A 22721-nucleotide genomic window follows, 5' to 3' on the forward strand; every position below is an offset into this window, starting at 1 on the left:
ACATTAATCGTGTACAGTACATATTCTGTGGATATGGGAAGTAGGGAAAGATTGTTAAAGAGAGAAATAATGGAATGTATAGAAATGAGACTCAAGCAGAGGTGTGTGGCACATGCCTGTATTTCCAGCCACTCAGGAGGCTGAGAGAGGAAGATTGCTTGAGCCCAGGAGTTCTAGACCAGCCTGGGTAACACAGCAAGACCCTGTCTAAAAGAAAAGAGAAGAAAAGAAATCAGGTTTGAGGAATTTAGGGCTATAAAAAGCTCCCAAATGCACTGGGTTAGTTTCTCAGCACCACATATAAATAAATAAAAATAAACACCTATCAACAACTAAAAAAATATTTTAAAAAAGAAAATTAGTTAATTTTTAAAAAAGCTCCCAAATGGGGGTAGTGGGCATCAAAGAATATATAAGACTATTAAAAAATAAGACCAGAAATATTTCTCTTTTATGTAAACAACTTCTAATATTAACTTCCAAGACTAAAGGAAAAAATATTTCAAAATGAGCACTTACCTATTTCAAGTAGCATAGTGTACTGAAGATTAAAAAAAAAAGGTTTCCAATGTTAAGATAAGGTAATTTATGTTCCTTCTTTATGAACAGTACAGATACCTTGCCTTTTCATTGTATCAAATAGTTCCAACTAGGGCTGGAGCTGTAGCTCTCAGTGGTAGAACACAACACTCTCCCAGCATGCAGGAGCCTTTGGGTTTGAACTCCAGCACGACAAAAACAACAACAACAAATGGAAATAAAAACAAATACTTCAAAATGTTGTTCAGATAATCATACAAATAATGAATAATAGTGACTTTTAAATGAACCATTTAGAGTCACTAGCTAAGGACAGGCTATTCAAAATAAAAAGCTTTATCTTAATGTTAAGATGAGGAATTTTAAATTAGTCTTTCTGCTACAATTTTTTAAATTTTTTGAAATTTTTTCTAAACCTTAAACTCAAAAGGTGGTTTGCCTAATACCTCAAATCCTTCTTTTTTTAAAAAAAAAAAAAAATTTAGTTGTAGATGGACACAATACCTTTATTTTATTCATTTTTATATTTTGCTTTATGTTACAATTTGGATCTTGAATGTTTCCCAAAGGTCCAGCTGTTGAAAGTTGATGGCTTGGTTCCCTAGCCTGTGGTACTATTGGGGAGCCTTAGTGTTGAGAGCCACAGCCGAAGGGGCTCCAGCAAACTTTCAGACTGCCAGCTGATGATTGGCTCACAGCGGCCCCAGCAACACCTAGCTGATTGGCTCCTCTGTGGAGATGCTCATTGAGCTGTTTCCCTGCCCTTTCAGACTACCAGCTGATGATTGGCTCACAGCAGCCCCAGCAACATCTAGCAACATCTAGCTGATTGGCTCCTCTGCGGTGATGTTCATTGGGCTGTTTCCCTGCCCTTTCAGACCACGGAGCTGCTCATTGGGGGACTTTTTTGGCTCCGCCCATGCGACCCAGCCAATCGGCCTCAAGAGCAGGAGGATTGTGGGAGTAGGAGGGTGTGGGGGTGTGTGGCTTGTGGGAAGCTGGTGGTGGCAGTTGGGCTCTGAGGGTTTTTTCCTGAGGAGCTGTTTTGTTTATCTTGTGTGGTTCTAAAAATAAAGTTAGTTTCTTTTGACAAGTGGCTCCTGAATTGTGCCCAGCCAGACTGCGGCATAGGTTAATGTTTTGCTGATCAGTTCTATTTTTTGACTATAGAGTTTTTAAACATTGCAATGGAGATTTCACCTGTAAAAAGTTATAAGGCCTTTACTATTATGTTATGTGTCGTATGTATTATGTGTGCACACTTGTGTTTTGTGTTTGAATGTACGTATGTCCATATGTCATATATGATGAGCGCTCATGAAAAAATGGATCCAAATAATTTTTTTTTTTAATTCACGTGATTTAAATGGTTTAATTTAAATTGGGTAAACAGCTGTTGAGGATTGTTTTAAAATGTGAACAAAAAAGGAGGTTAACAGATCTGTTTGTTTACTTTCACCTTTCCTTTTCTTTATATTTAATAATTCTCTTAAAGATAATGTAAATTGTTAAGAAAATTGTTTTCTTTTAATGCCTTCTGGAATGTTACATAATTTTTTCTTTAGCCATTATTGCCAGAATTCCTATCTTCATCCCAGTGCCGGTGAAGACAATGTAAATTGTTAAGAAAATTGTTTTCTTTTAGTGCCTTCTGGAATGTTACATAATTTTTTCTTTAGCCATTATTGCCAGAATTCCTATCTTCATCCCAGTGCCAGTGAAGACAATGTAAATTGTTAAGAAAATTGTTTTCTTTTAGTGCCTTCTGGAATGTTACATAATTTTTTCTTTAGCCATTATTGCCAGAATTCCTATCTTCATCCCAGTGCATGAAGACAAAGATAAAACCAATCTACAGCTTCTGCAATAGCCATCACTGAACTGCTTACAGAACTTACCTGGATCACTTGTATGCATTGTGAACTCACCTATATGCATTGTGAACTATCTGTTAGTGCAGCGACTTGTGGTAGTGTTGGGGTATTTTTGCTGATGATGTCATCGGTGGTACAATTTTTCCAAAAGGAGCCGTCAATTGGCTTGGTGTATCTTCCTCCCTTCTGTTTGTCATGATCGTTCAGCTAAAATTTGGGGGCCAACAGAGGTGAGGCAAAGAACCTCACCCCCCCGCTGGTACGAAGACCTCCACACAGGTGTGGCTGTATACTGGACCGGTAGTCAGTGACGGGTAAGATCCAATTACTATGGTACCAACCTAAGACAGGAGGCTGACGCCTTGAGGTCAGCTCATCCGATAACGGGTAAGGACCATATGTACTATTGGACAACCTAAGGCAGGCACAGTCCCTAAGCCACATGCTTGTTGTTTAAACAGAGAGGGGGACCTTAGGAGGTAGGGCCTAATGGAAAGAAGTTAAGTCGCTGGGGGGCATGACCTTCAAGGAAATAATGGAACTTTGGTTTTTTTTTTGTTTTGTTTTTTTCACTTCCTGGTCCCCATGAGGTAAGCAGCCTTATTCTACGACACGCTTCCCACCATGCCTTACTGCCTAGCCAGGGCCCAAAAGTAATGGGACAACTGACCATGGGCTGAATCCTCTTAAACTGTGATTCAAAATAAATCTTTTCTGTTTATATCAAGTATTTTTTCACAGTAACAGCAGACTACTTTATTGATTTGATTGATTTTCTTGTACTCGTTAATATTTTTTCCATCAAACTCCTTCACGAATGTAAAACCCTACTCTATGTGGTCAAATATCATGTATCTATTACTTTTTGTTCTATTTGGAGACATCTTTCCTTCTGCCATCTCACCTCCTACTTCTATAGGGTTTTTTTTTTCCTAGTAATGGGGATTGAACTCAAGGTGCTTTACCTTCAATCCTCCTGCCTCAGCCTCTGAAGTTGCAGGGATTACAGTCATGTGCCACTGTGTTCAGCATCATGTTTATTTTTAATTTTTTAAAATTTCACCATTATTATGTAATCTTTTTAGATATACATGACAGTAGAGTGTATTCTGACATATTATACATACATGAAGTATAACTTAGTCTTATTAGGATCCCATTCTTTCAGCTGTACATGATGTAGAGTTTCACTCTAGTGTTTTTAATTTTTTTTTTAAATATATGGAGATTCACAACAGCTTTTTTTAATAGTCAAAGACTGGAAACAATCTAAATGTCTGTGAACAAGTGAATAGGTGAATAAATTGTGGAATAATACCCAGGAACATAAAGGAATGAACTATAAATATATACAATAACATGGATGATTTTTCAAAAGAATTATGCTGAGTGAAAGAAGCTAAATATAATACTATATATACAGTATTATTTCATTTGTTCAAAACTCTAGAAAATGCAAAATAATCTATACTGACAGAATCTTGATTAGTGGTTACCTGAAGATTGGGATGAAGACACAGAGAAACTACTGTGTTTGTTTTTAAATTTTTGCTCTTGTATTATTTTCTTCCCTCTGCTGCTTAAGTTTATTCTGCTCTTTCTCTAGTTTTGTAAATTGAATGCTTTATGTAATAATTTGGAATTTTTCCCCTTGGTGCTGGGGATTGAACATAGAGCATCATGCATGATGCATGCCAAGCTTGTGTTCTACCACTAAACTAAATCACCAGCCTAGAATATTTATTACAAATGCATTCAATACTATAAATTTTCTCCATTGAGCTACATCCCCAGCCCTAATGATTGTGTGTGTGTGTTTGGTTTTTTTTGTGGCGGGGGGGGGGGTACTGGAGATTTAACCCAGGGGCACTTTACCACTAAGTCACAACTCCATCCCTTTTTATTTTTTAGACAAGGTTTTGCTAGCTTAGGGCCTTGCTAAGTTGCTGAGGCTGGTCTTGAATTTGCAATCCTCCTGTCTCAGCCTCCTGAGTTGCTGGGATTTATAGGCGTGCACCACCACACCTGGAATGATTGCATTTCACATATTTTTATATGTATATTGTTGTCATTCAGTTTTAACCTTATAATGACTTCCTTTATGATGTTCCTGTTAACTCATTGGCTATTGTCTTTTTAGTTTTTGCACAAGCTTTACTACTGATTTAAAATTTCAACATGAACACCTAATTTCTAGTAAGTTTAGAGCTAATAAGTACCTATCATTCTTCCAAGTAATACAAGGAGTTTTCAGTTCTTTAATACTGATATTTCCCATCATGCCATACACTTTTCCATGTAATGATTATAACCATTAAAGGTATTTGGGTTTCGATTTTTTTTTAATATTCTTTTTAGTTGTAGATGGACACAATACCTTTATTGTTTATTTATTTATTTTTATGTGGTGCTGAGGATCGAACCCAGTGCCTCAAACATTCGAGCCAAGCATTCTGCCACTAAGCCCCAATCCCAGCCCCTGGGTTTTGTTGTTTTAACCTTCTCTTTTTTATATTAACAGCTAAGCTAGTTGTGATGGTATACACCTCTGATCCCAGTGACTCTGGAGGCTGAGGCTGGAGTATTGCAAGTTTGAGGTCAACCTTGGCTACTTAGCAAGACCTTATCTTAAAATAAAATTTAAAAAGGTCTGGATCTATCTCAGAAGCAGAATAGTTCTGGTTTCAATCTTCAGTATAAATAAATAAAAAAGATAAATAAATAGGGTTGAGAATGTAACGCAGTGGTAGAGAGCCCTGGGTTCAATCTTCACTACCACAAAACAAAAACAAGGTACTGGGGTTGTGGCTCAGTGGTAGAGCACTTCCTAGCATGTGTGAGGCTCTGGGTTCAATCCTCAGCACCGCATATGAATAAACAGATAAAGTTTTAAAAAATCCATTGGCAACTAAAAAAATATTTTTAAAAAACAAGCTAGTTAATACCTATTAAATTTTGTAAAGTCTTTGTGCACTTTTTTTTTTGGTGAAAGTACTAGGAACTGAACACAGGGATGCTTTACCACTGAACTAGCTACATATCCAACCCTTTTTGAACTTTTTTTTTTAACTTTTTTTGGGGCAGGGTGGGGGGTACTGGGAATTGAACTCAGGGGCACTCAGCTACTGAGCCACGTCCCCAGCTCTATTTTATATTTTATTTAGAGACAGGGTTTCCCTGAGTTGCTAAGTGCCTGGCTTTTGCTGAGGCTGGCTTTGAACTTGAGATACTCCTGTCTTAGCCTTCAGAGCTACAGGTGTGCGCCACCCCACCAGGCTTTTTTTTTTTTTTTTTTCTTACTTTAAGACAGTGTTTCAATAAATTGCCAAGGCTGGCCTGGAGATTCAGATCCTTCTGCCTCAGCCTATTGAATTTCTGGAATTATGGGTATGAGCTAGTGCATCTAGTAATATATTTCTTAATAAGATATAACCACATACAATGTGATTGCATTCAATACAATGAAACACATATAAATATACATTTCAGTGAGTTCAGACAAATGTAAACAACCATGTAACAAACACCTCAATTAAGATGTAAAGCAGGGGGCTGGGATTCTGGCTCAGTGGTAGAGCGCTGACTTAGCACCACATAAAAATAAGGGTATTGTGTTGTGTCCATCTACACCTAAAAAATAAATATTAAAAAAAGATGTAAAACAGGGTTGGGGCTTTAGCTCAGTGGCTGAGTATTTGCCTAGCATGTGTGAGGCACTGGCTTTGATCCTTAGCACCACATAAAAATAAATAACTAAGGGTTGAGGTTGTGATTCAAATGTAGAGTGATTGCCTAGCACGTGTGAGGCACTGGGTTCAATCCTCAGCACCACATAAAAATAAAATAAAGATATTGTGTCCACCTAAAACTAAAAAATAAATATTAAATAAATAAAAAGTACTATGTCCATCTACAACTAATAAAAGAATATTTTTAAAAGATATAAAATATTCCTATTGCTCCCCAAAAATTCAAAAGGATTTGATTTTTTTTTTTTTTTTTTGCAGTACTGGGAATTGAACCCAAGACGTTGTGCATGCTACACAAGTGCTGCTCCTGAGCTACATCCCCATCCCTGAGAAGAATTCTTTTCAAAGCCAGTGTTAACTTATGTCATTCCTCCACTCAAAACTTCCTAGTGGCTTTTCCCACCACTGAGAATAAAAGCCTAAGTCCTTGTAATGGTTAATAAGGCTGTTCATAGTTGCCCCTTCCTCCAACTATTCTGACCTCATTTTAAAGTTCTTTTCTCTTGATTCAGTCCACTCCAATTACATTTCTTCCTCCCTGTCCCTCGCAGACGTCAGACACTTTCTTGTATCAGAGCCTTTGCACTTGGCATTCAATCTGGAATGCTCTCCTTCCAGATACCCACTTCCTTTAGGTCTCTCTTCAAATGTCACCTGATCAGAAGCCCTCTCTGACCACCATATACAAAATAACATTCCCAACCCAGTGTGGTGAAGTATGTCTGTAATCCCAATGGTTCGGGATGCTAAGGCAGGAGAATCATGATTTCAAAGCCAGCCTCAGCAAAAGCGAGGCACTAAGCAACTCAGTGAGACCCCTGTCTCCAAATAAAATACAAAATAAGGCTGGGATGTGGCTCAGTGGTTGAGTGCCCAAGTTCAATTCCCACTACCCCTCCAAAAAATAACATTCCCCCACTTCCCTGATTTTTTATCCCCTTATCTTGCATTATCATCTTTCCCAATACTTGTCATAATCTGATATTATATATGTACATCTATTTATCTCTCTCTATATATATGTATAAATATGTATACATACACACACATATATGTTTAAATCTGTTACTGTCTCTCATGTAAGTTCTATGGGAGCTGGGACTTGTGTGCTTGTGTAATGACTCCACTACTTGAAGTGTGTCATGAGGTGAATGCTCAAAAAAAATGTATTAAATGACTGTCCACAGCCACCAGTCTAGCCTACTCCACCATTCTCTCACCTGGACTACATCACCTCCCTCCTAACTGATCTCTTTGCCCAGCCCTCTTTGTCTGGTTTCCTTCAAACCATTTACCATACTGCAGAAATATCTTTTAGAAATTAAAATCAGGCCATCTCACTTTTATTCTTAGAACCCTCTGATGGCCATCCCTTGGCCTTTCAGATAAAGTCCCAAATCCTTGCATGGCAGTGTACTCTCCTCCTTCTCCATAACATCCCCTATGCCAAGTGCAAGGTGTCTACTCTTTGCCTTTGACTACCTGGCCATCTTGGTCTTTTTCCTCCAGTCATGCTGGATCACTTTGAGTTCTTAGCTGAAGCCAGTCTCTCACATCAGGTCCTTAGTATATACTTGTCCTGCTGCCTGGGATACTCTCTCTCCTGTTCACCTTTCAAATCTCAATTTGAGGTTTATTTCCCAAGGGAGGCTCAGACTTTGTAAGCTCCTGCAGAGTCCAGCTACAGCTTTGTCTCTGCAGGGTGCTGAGATGCTTCCTCCCTCCATCCCATATTTATTTATTTTCAACTTGTAAGAACAAGTATTTAATTTCCATCTATGAAATGAAGTTGTACCATTTAAGTAAAAGTGATAAAATATTTACTTTAAATATGTTGGTCATGGGCTGTGGATGTGGTTCAAGCAGTAGCGCGCTTGCCTGGCATGCACATGGCCCTGGGTTCGATCCTCAGCACCACGTACAAATAAAGATGTTGTGCTGAGGATCGAACCGAGGCTGTGGTTCAGTGGGTAAATGCCCAGTACCAAAAAAAAAAAAAAAAAAAAAAAAAGAAAGAAAGAAAAACATTATGTGGAATAGTAAGCAAATGTTATTTCTTCACTTTTTTCTCTTTATTTCTTTAAGACTAACTTGATCTGTTGTTTTTTTTTTTTTTGAGAGAGAATTTTTTAATATTTATTTTTTTTAGTTTTCGGCGGACACAACAGCTTTGTACGTGGTGCTGAGGCTCGAACCTGGGCCGCACGCATGCCAGGCGAGCGCGCTACCACTTGAGCCACATCCCCAGCCCCTTGATCTGTTTTTTTTTTTTTTTTTTTTTTGTACCACGTATTGAACCCAGGGGTGCTTAACCACTTAGCCACATCCCAGCCCCTTTTATTTTTGTTTTGAGTTTTTTCTCCATTTATTTTTTGAGACAGGGTCTCACTATGTTGCTTAGGGCCTCACTGAATTATGAGGCTGGCCTTGAATTTGCCATCCTCCTGCCTCAGCCTGGGATTATAGGTGTGTGCTGTCACTATGCCTGGATGATTTGTGCTAATTCCATACCTTCCCAGCTCTACCTTCTAGAAATTAGTAGTCAGCAGCAGCATTTTCTCTTTCATCTTCTCTATTGTGTTCCTGGATCTTTCTCTCAGTTTATATGATTCAAAGTATACCTTTCCCCATAAAGCTTTATTCTACTTTTGAATAAACTGTTAAGTATATATTTTCAGGAATAGTAACCAAAAATTGAGCAATTTTAACACTTCTTTTGCTCCTCATGGCCATAATTCTTTCTAAGCTACTTTTCCTCTACCTTGTATGGCAGTGTACTCTCCTCCTTCTCCATCTGCCTCTAAATGTCCTCTTTTCTGTTCCTATTTGGCTGTTTCTTCCTCTACTCTTTTAATGTTTTTTTATGGGATGCTTCCTTAAGCCTCTTTCCCTGTAGGCTCTTGTGTATCTCATGATCCCCATGATACTTTATATAATAGAATGTATCACAATGTATGATGTGGGTTCATGTCTTTGAATTCCTCCACGGCTGGAATTGGGTTAATTCTGGAGACTAAACTCAGTGCACTAATCAGTGTACTAATCACACTTGTTATTATTTAGTGTCCAGTTCTATGAGGCAGGGTCTGTGTCTATCTTGTTCACTGCTAATATCCCCTGTGACAAGTGCAGTGCAGCTGCTCAAAGAATATCCTTAAATAGGTTAATGTGAATAAAAAAAGAGTTTAATCTTTATTCTTTCATCTGCTTCCTGATCAGTCCAAATTCTAGTTATTTTAATAATATTTACTAATCATTTGGCCTAACTGCTCTCCTGGCCTCTTGTCTTCCATCTCTCTGCAATCCATACCATGACTGCAACATCAGTAACATTAAAACCAAACCAAAACAAACAAACAACAACAAAAACCCCCACAGTTTACTTGTGTTTCCCCTCCCCAATCCTCTGTTATTTCCCCATTACCTACAGAATATAGTCAAAGCCCCTCATCTTGGATTTGAGGGTTTGGCCCCAATCACTCCTCCTAAATCTCTGATCTTATTTATTAAGTGATTACAGTATACCAAATGCTATGCTAGTTACTGAGTTGGGAAGACAAGCACATCTACTAACTTTAAAGGGCATGATCAACTCTATTAGAGTCTGTGATAGATTATAAGTTTAAAAAAAATTTTTTTTTTTTTTTTAGTTTTCAGCGGACACAACATCATTGTTTGTATGTGGTGCTGAGGATCGAACCTGGGCCGCACGCATGCCAGGCGAGCGTACTACCGCTTGAGCCACATCCCAGGCCCTAAAATTTTTTTTATAGTTGTAGGTGGACAGCATGCCTTTATTTCATTTTTCATTTTTTTGTTATTTTTATTTTTTTTATTTTATATATGACAGCGGAATGCATTACAATTCTTATAACACATATGGAGCACAATTTTTCATATCTCTGGTTATATACATAGTATATTCACAATTCATGTCTTCATACGTATACTTTGGATAATAATGTCCATCACATTCCACTTATTTATTTTAATGTGAACCTAGTGCCTGACACATGCTAGGCAAGCACTCTACTACTAAGCTACAGCCCCAGCCTGGATTATAAGTTTTTGTCCTATGCAAATTCACAAGTTTAGAACTGTAACATTCAATACAGTGACCACTAGCCACATTTCAAGTAATCAGTAGCTATGTGGGGCTAGCATCTATGGTATTGGACAGCACAGCTCATTTCTATATCCAAGAAATTGGGGATTACCTATAGGTGCTTAAGAGGGCAAGGACCATAAGGAGGACATGCTCCCTAACCCTAACCCCAACACTTTGGTTTGGGTGTATTTTCAAGTAGTTCTGGCTCCCAAGAGAGATAATGCATCAGAGTACTTTGTAAACTATTATGTGATAAAGAAATGCGATATAATAAATAGGCTTTCATCACAGCTTTGTGTTACTTCAAGCAAATTCTAGCTCTTTTCTCAAACTTCTCCCATCCATTTTTGCTCAAGGTTTCTGAAAACACAGGTGAAATGTTTATCCCAGTGCTAAAAATCTTCATAATACTCACCTTGAAGCTTTTAAACCAGGACCCTATCTCAACACCCACCTTTTCTGTCACTTTCCCTGAAAAGAAAGGACACGAATTAAGATTTTCAAAAGAGCAACAAAATATTTATTTTGAGATTTGAGAATTATGGAAAACCATCTAGGTAATGGGAATTGGACCCTCATCAGGCTCTTCTGGGAAATCCGTAGCACCACCCTCTACTGCAGCTCGCTGCTTTTCCAGTTTAGCAATCAATTCTTTCGCTGGATTGAAGACGCCATTGGTCTGCTGGTCACAGACATAGCAGCGCGGGGTGGTGCGGAAATGCTGCAGTGCACATCTCTCGCAGAAATAATGCCTGCACTTGGTGACAACTGGGTTTTGGAAGGTCTGGCGGCAGATGAAACACTTGAATGGTATTTCCTCATCATCACTTCCTACTTCGTAGTTTTCATCCTCATAGACACCATAGCGACCCTCATCAAGCTCACGTTCGATCTGCCACCCGTGCTTGTAATCTGAACGATCATGGAGGAATTTGCAGCTGTCTCCGAAGCCGCAGAAGCCAGTCTCCTTGTAGTCCTTACAGATATCGGGCTGGTAATCCCAGCGCACGGTGGCACGGAGATGCTCAGGGGCTCGGATGGGGCCCTTCCTCACCATCCCAGAGGAAGCATTGCCCATAGACGTATCTTTGGGCTTCATGTATTTCTGATAATTATTGATTCCCCGATAGATCTTGTCATCTTCCTTGCCCCTCAGCTCCTCCTGGATCTTCTGGCTGCGCTCAAAAATGGCTTGTGCGTCACGCTCCTTCTCTGTGTCTAGCTCATAGACGGCTGTCGCCCCCATATCCTCTGGCCCCACTGGCTTCGCCGAGCGAGTGGACTTGTAGACCACGCCGAGACTCTGAGGCTCATTCTCCTCCTCATCATCACTACTCAAGTCGCCGTAGGCCGCCTTCTGTTTACCACTGCCGCGGGTCTTCTGTATCATTGGATTGTGGGCCACACGCTTCTTTTCCGGTCGGACCACAGTGTTGCCTTCGTCACTGCTGCTGCTGCTTTCCCCGGGCTCCGGGTCGCAGATCCGGCGTTTTCGCCGTCCTGCTGCCCCTTTCCGCACAGGCTTTTTGAAGAGGAAGGTGCACACTTGGTCTGCCGACCTTCCTGGAGAAAGTTGCTCTGCCATTTTAGAGTCCCGAGCTCCGAAACTGCTGTGGCTGGTGGGTTGCACGGAGTTCTTCACGTCACTGAGCGTCTTACGCTCTGCGGTGAGTCGGAACTGAAAAACCAGAGGGAAGAACCTCGAGAGAGCGATAGTGACAGAAGACTAGTGAGCGAGCCCCTGACACTCTTGAGCCTTGGCGGACTCCGTCGCTTCTTCCGGAGGAAGACAGGGCACCACCCCTCTCGCGGGGTGCCGCGGGGTTTCCTGGGAAAGGAGCCGAAACCGGTCACCTCTAAGGAGCCTAAGGGGTAGGGATTTGGTTTAGATAACCGAGCCGAAATGTGGTTCGAAATTCTTCCAGGACTCGGTATAATGGGCGTGTGCTTGCTTATCCCGGGAGTGGCCACTGCCTACATCCACAGGTTCACTAACGGGGGCAAGGTAAGGCTACTTCCCCCAACCGGGGAACGACTTCACGGACCGCGGTCCCAAAACAGCGGTGGGATGGGGAGATTGTTAGGATATGGAGCCTCTCTCCGAGGTGGGAGATACCAATGCTGACCCTCCTGTTTCTTGGTGTTGCCTAAAAGTGGAGGCTTGCGGAATGCACATCTTGCTTTAGTTAGAAATAGATAGTTCCTGGAGGGAGAAGAGAGTGCCTATCTGGTGCTGGAAAGATAGAGATGAAAGAGGTAGGTAGGTCAAAATTCCTAGGCAGAGCGGAGAGGCGCTTGTCGTGTTCCCATTCCTTTAGACCTCCGATCTTTTTTGTCGATTTTGGTTTTAATTTCTCATGTTCACATCTCTGTAGCTTCTTAATTGTTTTTCCCTACCCATAGTCCCCTCCCTCCGCCATGAAGGTTTTATCCCCCACTTTGCTTTGCAAGCCTTTAAGGAATCACATTAGGATTTTCATTTTTTTTCCTCACAACATCTTTAAGTACACTCGGAATATATATAGATTTGGTTTTTGGTTTCGTGATTGTCTTTTACCCGTGAAGTACCAGGTTCTGGTGTTGTATGTCAATTTGACTTTAGTTTAATTAACTAATTAAGTAAATTTTTAGCGATACTGAGTATTGAATCCAGGGGTGCTCTACCACTGAGCTACATCCCCAGTCCTTCGTATTTTTAATTTTAAGACAGGGTCTTGGCAAGTTGCCCAGGCTGTCTTTGAACTTTCAAGCCGCCCGCCTCAGCCTCCTGAGTCGCTGGGATTATAGGTTTGCCCAACTAATTTGGCTTTTATTTCAGTGATGATTCCATTTTTCTAGCATAGAACTTATTAAAAGTTGTATGATCCATCTGTTGGGTCACTTATCTTTACAAATTGCAATAATGTTGTCTTTTATTTGAAGGAAAAAAGGGTTGCCCATTTTCACTATCAGTGGAGTTTGATGGAAAGAGATAGACGCATATCTGGAGTTAATCGCTATTATAAATCAAAGGTAAGATGTTTCTGATGCTAACAATCTGCCAGGCTTGAGGGGAGCTCTGGAACTTAATTTGCATTTTCTTGTCTACTAGTGAGGCGAGCAATCTTTTATGTATTTAATGATTTTTTAAAAAAATACTGGAAATTGAACCAAGGGGCATTCCTTTTTAAAATTTTGAAACAGGGTGTCTCTGAGTTGCTGAGGCTGGTTTTGAACTTGGTGATCCTCTTGTCTCAGTTTCCCAAATCACTAGGATTAAAGGCCTGCACCATGAAGCACAGCTCTACTTAATGATCTTCTGTATTCCTTATTCTGTGGATTGTTTACTTATATCCTTTGCCTATTAGATTTGTCTTTTTTATTTATAGTAGTTCTATATGTACTCTGGATTTTAATTATTTTTTTAAAGAGAGAGAGAGAGAGAATTTTTTTTAGTATTTATTTTTTAGTTTTCGGCGGATACAACATCTTTGTTTGTATGTGAGCCCGCTACCGCTTTAGCCACATCCCCAGCCCTAATTATTATTTTTAAAGAGAGAGAGAGGAGGGGGGAGAGGAGAGAGGGGAGAAAGAGAGAGAAAGAATGAATTTTTTTAAGAGAGAGAATTTTTTTAATATTTACTTTTTAGTTCTCGGTGGACACAACATCTTTGTTTGTATGTGGTGCTGAGGATCGAACTTGGGCCCGCGCATGCCAGGCGAGCGCGCTACCGCTTGAGCCACATCCCCAGCCCCTGAATTTTTTTTTTAATATTTCTTTTTCAGTTTTTCAGTGGACACAACATCTTTATTTTATGTGGTGCTGAGGATCTAACCCAGCGCACCGTGCATGCCAGGTGAGCGCATTACCGCTTGAGCCACATCCCCAGCCCCTGGATTTTAATTATTTAAAAATTTTATGTATGGGCTGGAATTGTGGCTCAGCAGTAGAGCACTTGCTTAGCATGTGCAGGGCCCTGGATTCGATCCTCAGCACCACATACAAATAAATAAATAAAAATAAACGTATATTAAAAAAAGGAAAACAGCATTCTTATAAAAAATTTTTATGTATGGCAAATATTTTTCCCAGTCTTCTTTTTCACTTTGTGATATTTTTCATCAGATAGTAGTTTTTAATTTTGATGTTTAGTTTATCATTCTGTATTCTGGGTTTTACATCTTCTGTAACAAATGCCTTTTCTACCCAAGATTATAAGCATATATACTTTCCAAATACTGTTATAGTTTCTTTTTTTTTTTCCCCTCATGTCCTTATTTGATCCATCTACTGGTCATTTGGGAATATAATATGAACAAGAATTTAACTTTTTTCCAGGAGATAGTCAATTGTTACTGTCATTAATTTATAAAACAGTTTATTTTTATTTTTTATACCATTCTAGTAAACTAAATTTCCATGTATACACGGGCCTGTTTCCTGAATTTGCTCTTCTGTATTCCACTGGTCTGCCAGTTGGCACACTAATAACTTATTTAAAGAATTGTTATAATTCTGTGTTTGATTGAATCATATTAAACTGCTGTTTTCTGTAAGTCAAAATGACCAAGTAGTAGTATTTTCATATGGCTCAACCTAATAGTATGTTCATATAACTTATAGGAGTAGTTTTTCCTAGTAATTCTTTTTAAAAATTTTAGATACTTTTTAATATTTATTCCTTGCTCATTTATTCTTCACAGGGAACCTAGGTAAATATTATTCTCATTTTGTAGATGAAAAACAGAGGGTCAGAGCAATTAAATAACTCAACGTAGGTGATCTGCCTCTCAATATACTGCTTTTTGAGATAACAGAAATTAGATAGAGTAGTCCTCCCTTATCTGAAGTTTCACTTTCCATATGTCAGTTACCTCCATCAACTGTGATCTGAAATGGAAAACTCCAGAAATGAAGTTATAAAATGTTAAATGCTTTTATTATAATTATTTTATTAGTTACTATTAAACTCTTACTGTGCCTAATTTATAAATTAAATTTTATCACAGGAATGTGTATATAGGAAGAAACAGTATGTACATTTGTGGTTTCAGGCATCCACTGTTGGTTTTGGAATGGATCCCTAATAGATAAGGGGGGATAGCTGTATCTACTTGTCTAGAGCTGTGTTTCTCAAAGTTTGGTCTAAGAATAACCATCAAGATCACCTGGCATGTGAAATAGGATTAAGATTTCTGAGAGGTAGCTCCTAGAAGTATACTATTTTGTCTTCTCTCAAGGCAATTCTTCCAGTAGTAGTAAACAAAATACCTAGAAGAAATGTCGTTACTGAATAATCTTTTAATTTATAGATGCTGAAGTATTTGGTTGTGACTCTTGAAAAATAGTGTAGTGCTTACAGGGCAAGGATTTTGGAGTTGGGGGTCCTTGTACTTGAATTCTAGTTCTGCTACTTCCTTACTGACTTAAGCAAGTGATTTTTTTAACCTCTCTTAGCCTCTATTCCCTCATCTGAAAAAAAAAATGGAATGAGGATAATAGTATGTACCTCAAGTTGGCTGTTATTTTATGAAGCAGATTTTATTTACCCTATTATCCTCTGACTCAGAGAGTGCTTTGTGTAAGAATTGAGGTGTTAAAAATAGTTTCTTGACTTTAGTTCTGATTGCAGGGAGAGAAGGGTCTTTTCATGTAAAGTAATGTTTGCTGCTATCAGAAAAGGAAAAGTAGAAATCATTACAGATTATTCTTCTATGGTGATTATAAAATTCATTGCATTTCAATTCCATATCGTTGCAGGATGTGAAAACACTTGTTTTAATAAGAGAGAATGCCATTCTGTGACAGTGGAAATAAAGTACATGGTACATCTTTGATGGGAATAGAATTCTCACATTCTCTTTTTTTAAACTGTTTTTCAGGGTTTGGAGAACATTGATTAAGGAAGCATTTTCCTGATTGATGGAAAAAACTCAGTATGGTCATCTACCCCTGCTAGAAGGTTATTTGATATATTATGAAGCATGCAGTGTGTTATGTAATACATAATCAAAATAAAATGAAAACCCAAATAAAATGAAAAAGAAAAATACAAAGGCATTTCTTTCTTAAATATATACTATACATGTTCAACCGGTCTACCCAGTGTAGCTTTATTACTTTTAAAAACAAAAAAAAGCAAAACCGTATGTAAAAAAGTGGATGTGTGACCTATGTGAATCTGCAATATGTATACGGGGTAAAAATGGGAGTTCATAATCTGCTTGAATCAAATGTATGAAATATGATATGTCAAGAGCTTTGTAATGTTTTGAACAACTAATAATAAAAAAAAATTAATTAAAAAAAAAAGCAAAACCAGGAAGCAGCCAAGACTTGTACAATTATAGAAATTATGTACACCAAGCACTATCTCTGTACCTAGAACCTAATACATCATGAATGGTATTACAATTATCATTTTAATAGGTATTAATATATTTTTTAAAAACATTTCTTCATGGGCTGGGGTTGTGGCTCAGAGGTAGAGTGCTCGCCTACCATGCGTGAGGCACCAGGTTTGATCTTCAGCACCACATAAAAATAAAATAATTATGGCCACCTATAACTAAAAAAATAAATATTTTAAAATAAACATTTCTTCAGAGATTGCTAGGATAACGCAGAAAACAAACTTTTTTCCCCTAGTTCCTTTTCTGGGTGGATCCTGCAGTATTTAAAATTTTATTTAGGTGCCTAGGGAGGTAGCTCAGTGGTAGATCACTCGTTAGGAAGTACAAGGCCCTGGGTTAAATCCTTTGCATGGCAGTAAAATAAAATTACAGTTAAGATAGGTTGAAACTCTGGCTGGGGTTGTGGCTCAGTGGTAGAGCAATCACCTTGCATGTGCGAGACCTGGGTTCGATCCTCAGCACCACATAAAAATAAATAAGTGAAATAAAGGTATTGTGTCCAACTACAACTAAAAAATTTTTAAAAAAGAGGTTGAAACTGATATCACATCTTCAGCTTTCATTCATTTTGTATGGTATCTATCACAGTATATGCATAAGTATTGACTTTTGTTTTAGGATAGAGCAGTATCAACAATCATTTGTTTTTTTAAAATTTTTTTAATATTTATTTTTTAGTTTTTGGCGGACACAACATCTTTGTATATGGTGCTGAGCATCGAACCTGGGCCGCACGTATGCCAGGCGAGCGCGCTACCACTTGAGCCACATCCCCAGCCCCAATCATTTGTTTTATTCAAATGAGTGTAGTGATCCCTTGAAAGAGTTGCATGGGTTTTTTTAATATTTATTTATTTACTTATTTTTATGTGGTGCTGAGGATCAAACCCAGGGCCTTGCCCTTGCTAAGGGAGCACTCTACTGTGAGCCACAATCCCGGCCCATCATATTTTAACATTAAAGGTAACCAAATAATATGAAGAGCTGACACAGTGAAGACAATGCTGCTCTATATGTATACAAAAACACAGGTGACTGACATCAGGACTTCTAGGTGAGAACACCAGTTCTTTGTTTTATTGTGGTGCCGGGGACAGTAACCAGGGCCTTGTGAATGCTAGGCAAGTGCTGTATCACTGAGTCACATCCCTAATTCACTAAGTTGTTTTTGTTTGTTTGTTTGTTTTTGGTACTGGGGATTGAACCCAGGGGTGCTCAGCCACTGAGCCACATCCCCAGCCCTTTTTTGTATTTTATGTAAAGACAGGGTTTCACTGAGTTGCTTAGGGCCTCACTAAGTTGCTGAGCCTGGCTTTGAACTCACAATCTTCCTGTCTCAGCCTCCAGAGGCACTGGGAATATAGGTGTATACCATGGTGCTTGAATTGAGGTGATCTTAAACACACATGTGCTGTGTGATATCCACGCACCTCATTTTACAGGGCAGGAGTTACAGAAGGAAGGAGGTTATATTCACACTTGGTCTTTATTGTGTCACCCTGTGATAGTACAGCAGTGACCTTTTACAGTTCAAGGAAAGCCCCCCATCCTAATGACAATTTTTTTTTGTACTGGAGGTTGAACTTGGGGGGCACCCAACCACTGAGCCACATCCCCAGCCCTGTTTTGTATTTTATTTAGAGACAAGGTCTCACTGAGTTGCTTAGCGCCCTGCCATTGCTCTGGCTGGCTTTGAACTTCGGATCCTCCTGTGTCAGCCTCCCAAACTGCTGGGATTACAGGCACTACACCCGGCCCTAATGACAAATTTAATGTAACTGATAGTCATTATTTAGTGTCTCACAGGCCTCATTTGATTGGCTGTTGTGATAGCTATTGCTGGAAAGGAAGAAAGAGGGTAGGCAGTACATATAGGGAATTGTGGATATAAAAGATTTATAGCATTGTTAAATCACTAAATCTATTGCTTTTCAAGTCTGTTATTTCTCCACTTTGCCTCTAGGTGGGGATCATCCACTAAATATATCTCCTTAGAGGCTACAAAATGAGAAACAAGAGTTATTCAGATTCAGTGTTAGAATCCAAATTCTTTACCTCCCCTTTTGAAAGCATCTTCTGTGAAGTTGATCTTTATTTTATTTGTTTTTTTTGTTTTTTTAATGGTACTGGGAATTGAACCCAGTGCCTCATATATGATAGGCAAACATTCTACCATTGAAATACATTCCAGCCCTGAATTTTAGTTTATATCTTATTGTCTGGGAATGAACTAGATTAAAACAGAAACTAGATTATTAGATTTTGATTGATTCTTTTTTTTCCAGTGCTAGTGATTGAACTTGGGGCTTTGCACATGTGAGGTAAGTGCTCTACCAGTGAGAAAACACCCCCAATTCTTTTTTATGGTACTTTGAGTTGAATCCAGGGGCATTCTACCACTGAGCTACATCCCCAATCATATATATATATACATACACACACACACACACACACACACACCAGGGATTGAACCCAGTTGTGCTTAACCACTGAGTCACATCCCCAGTCCTTGTTTTATTTTTAAATTTTAAACAGAGCGTCTCACTAAGTTGCTTAGGGTCTTACAAAGTTGCTGAAACTGGCTTTGAACTCGCGATCCTCCAGCCTCAGCCTCCCAAGCCTTTGGGATTATAGGCATGTGCCACCATGTCCAGCTCCTTTTTATTTTTTATTGTGAGACAGGGTCTCACTAAGGTGCTGAGGGTCTTGCTAAATTGCTGAGGCTGGCCTCAAACTTGTGATTCTCTTGCCTCCCAAGTTGCAGGGATTACAGGCATTAGCCATTGCACCTGGTTCCCAGTCCTTTTCTTAAATTTTATTTTTAGATAATTGTCACTAAATTACTTAAGCTGGCCTCAAACTTGGAATCATTCTGCATCAGCCTCCTCAGTAGTTGGGATTACAGGTGTGTACCATCATACCCTGCTTGATTCTTTTTTAAAAATATTTTTTAGTTGTTGATGGACCTTTATTTTGTTTATTTCTATGTGGTGATGTGGTGCTGAGGATTGAACCCATCATACATGCTAGGCAAGCACTCTACCACTGATTTACAACCCCAGACCCCAAGCTTCATTCTTTCTTTTCTTTTTCTTTTTTGGTGCTGGGGATTAAATCCAGGGCGTTGTGCATGTGAGGCAAGCACTCTACCAATTGAACTATATCCCCAGCTCCCAGCTTGATTCTTTTCACATATAGTTAAAAGGGTTTTCTGATAGCCGTTTTGACAGTTGTGGCCTGGCTGCTAATCTCAGATCCGTCTGTCACCTGCTATGGCCTGCTGAAATGTTGCATTGAAAATGTTGTCATTCATTTTTTTTTCATTATCCCTATTTTTTTAAAAAAATAGATGCCATATTCACATAGTTTAAAAAATCCAATGATATAAGATATGCAGTGAAAAGGCTTGTAATCTCCTGCCCAGCACCTGCCCACTCATCACACCTCCCTAAAGGGTGTCTTTATGCACATATAAATATGCAGTGGTAGTATCTCACACTGTTCATCTTCATGCCACTTGTTCTGAAGAATGCTGATTTTTTAAAATTACAGCTACTAAGCTGTCACAGTATAATTATTTCTAGGGTCAAACGAAATAGTCAATAGGAAAAGACTTTGAAGAGCAGTAGAATAAGCTGTATCATTCAGAAGAGAGAGGAAGATAATGGCCCTGTCCTTTGGGAAATTTTTTTTTAAATTTTGTTTTATTTTGGAACTGCAGATTGAACTTAGGTTCTTAACCACTGAGCCACATCCCAACCATTTTTACTTTTTGAGACAGGGTCTCACTAAGTTGCTGACACCAGTCTTGAACTTGTGATCCTCCTTTCTTAAACTTCATGAATTGATTATAGGTATGTGCCACTATGCCTGGCTGGGAAATGTTTTAAAATAAGATATGAAAAAGAAACTTATAGAATCAATAGTTCAAACTTAGAAGGACCTATTAGGTACTTATTTAGTCTGAATTGATTCCTCAGATGAGTCAACAAAGGTTCAGTGATGCGAAGTGATCGATCACTTGCAAGTGGCAGAACTGGGACTGAAATTCTGGTGTGCTTTTTTTGTTAACCAAAATTGTTTTTAAAATATTCATTTTTTAGTTATAGGTGGACACAATATCTTTATTTATTTATTTTTTAGTTGTAGTTGGACACAATATCTTTATTTTATTTTTATGTGGTGCTGAGGATTGAACCAGGGCCTCACATGTGCTAGGCGAGCGCTCTACCACTGAGCCACAATCCCAGCCCACAATATCTTTATTTTTATTTTTATGTGGTGCTGAAGATTGAACTCAGTGCCTCAGGCATGCTAGGTGAGCACTCTACCTCTGAGCCACAATCCCAGCCCCAGTCAAAAATTTTATTTGTTCATTTCTTGCATATGAAGTACTCTTGGATTACATTCTTGTTGGGATTCTTTGCTAATGGTCCTCAACCACTACACAACTGCAAACAAACACTTTATGGGGTTTTCTCTTGTGGTCAACTTTACAGAGGCCTATGCTCTTCCCTAGTTCCTTCTTTTCATCAACCTTAATTAGGTTGGTTTGGGGCTCAGCACAAAAGGCTGAATACATAGGCTTATCACAGTTGGATGCAAGCACACAAAGATGGGCTTGGCTCTTGTCTAAGACTTTGGAAGCTTTGCAAATTCCACGGGCTTAGGCCATGGTGGTAGGTTATGGGTAAAGCTGGCGGCAGCAACAAGGGAAGATAATTGTGATGTTTTGACTTCCAACCTGGTGTCCTTTTAGCTCTTCTCTGTGGTTCACTTCAATAAAGATTGGTTGAATAAGTGCTACACACCAGGCACTGTGCCTCAGATTTAAATGGCATGGCCTTATCCTCTAGGAGCTCATAGTCAGTAGGAGTAACATAGGGGTATGAGGGGTAAGAACTGTGACAGAAATTTGCAGAAGGTGCTATGGGGACACTGAGGTGGAGTCATGAACCAACCTTAGATTGGGGGTAAAGGAAAGGCTTAGGGTAAGTCTACACTAAACCAAAATTTTTTAAATCAGAGCTTTATAGTTATACATAGTAGCTGTGTTAATCCCAACAAACTCATACATACATGGAAATCTATTTCAATTAACAACCCCACCACTGCCTTTTTCATTGCCCTTTCCTCTCCTGTCCTCTCTCTCCTTAGTGTAGTTTGATTTGCATTTCCCAGACTGCTAGGGATATTGAACATTTTTTCATATGTTTATTGGCCACTTGTGTTTCTTCTTTTGAGAAGTTTCTTTTTAATTCTTTTGCTCATTTATTGATTGGGTTTTTTTGGTGTTATTTTTAATTCTTTATATATTATGGATATTTATCCCTTTGGAGGAGTAGCTGGCCAAGATTTTCTCCCATTCTGTAGGCTCTCTCTTCATGCTCTTAATCATTTCCTTTGCTGTGCAGAAGCTTTTCAGTTTGACAGCATCCCATTTATTGATTCTTGGTTTTATTTTTTGTGCTTTGGGGGTCTTGTTAAGGAACTCGGTGCCAGCACCTATGTGATGGATTGTTGACCCCATGTTTTCTTCTAGAAGTTGTAAAGTTTCAATCTAATTCCTAAGTCTTTAATCCATTTCAATTTGAGTTTTGTGCAGGGTGAGAGAGATAGGTCTGATTTCATTTTTCTACATATAACTATTCAGTTTCCCCAGCACCATTTATTAAAAAGACTGTCTTTTCTCCAAAATATATTTTTGGTACTTTTTTCAAATATCACATGGCTGTAGGCATGTGGATTTATTTCTGTGTCTTCTGTTCCACTGGTCATCATGTCTATTTTTTTTTTTTTTTTTTGTGGACACAACATCTTTGTTTGTATGTGGTGCTGAGGATCGAACCCGGGCCGCATGCATGCCAGGCGAGCGCGCTACCACTTGAGCCACATCCCCAGCCCCATCATGTCTATTTTGATGCCAATACCATGCTGGTTTTGTTACTACAACTCTGGATTATAATTTTAGATCAGGTATTGTGACATTTCCTGCTTCACTTTTCTTGCTTAGTTTTGCTTTGGCTATTCTGGGTCTCTTATTCTTTCAACGAATTT

At 38.9% G+C, this 22721-nt stretch overlaps 2 protein-coding genes across 2 annotated transcripts; one reads left to right on the top strand and one right to left on the bottom strand.

Moving 5' to 3' along the window:
* Positions 1–10824: 10824 nt before the first annotated feature.
* On the bottom strand, positions 10825–12039 carry Rnf113a (ring finger protein 113A). Its single transcript, XM_077106697.1, has one exon. It carries the CDS (start codon positions 11854–11856, stop codon positions 10825–10827), a length of 1032 nt encoding a protein of 343 aa, XP_076962812.1. The 5' UTR covers positions 11857–12039.
* A 41-nt stretch (positions 12040–12080) lies between these two features.
* On the top strand, positions 12081–16344 carry Ndufa1 (NADH:ubiquinone oxidoreductase subunit A1). The gene is made up of 3 exons (XM_077106698.1): positions 12081–12276; positions 13194–13283; positions 16134–16344. Exons 1-3 carry the CDS (start codon positions 12175–12177, stop codon positions 16152–16154), a joined length of 213 nt encoding a protein of 70 aa, XP_076962813.1. The 5' UTR covers positions 12081–12174; the 3' UTR covers positions 16155–16344.
* The last annotated feature ends 6377 nt before the right edge of the window (positions 16345–22721 follow it).

Source organism: Callospermophilus lateralis, chromosome X (genome assembly GCF_048772815.1).
Source record: "Callospermophilus lateralis isolate mCalLat2 chromosome X, mCalLat2.hap1, whole genome shotgun sequence".
NCBI lineage: Eukaryota > Metazoa > Chordata > Mammalia > Rodentia > Sciuridae > Callospermophilus > Callospermophilus lateralis.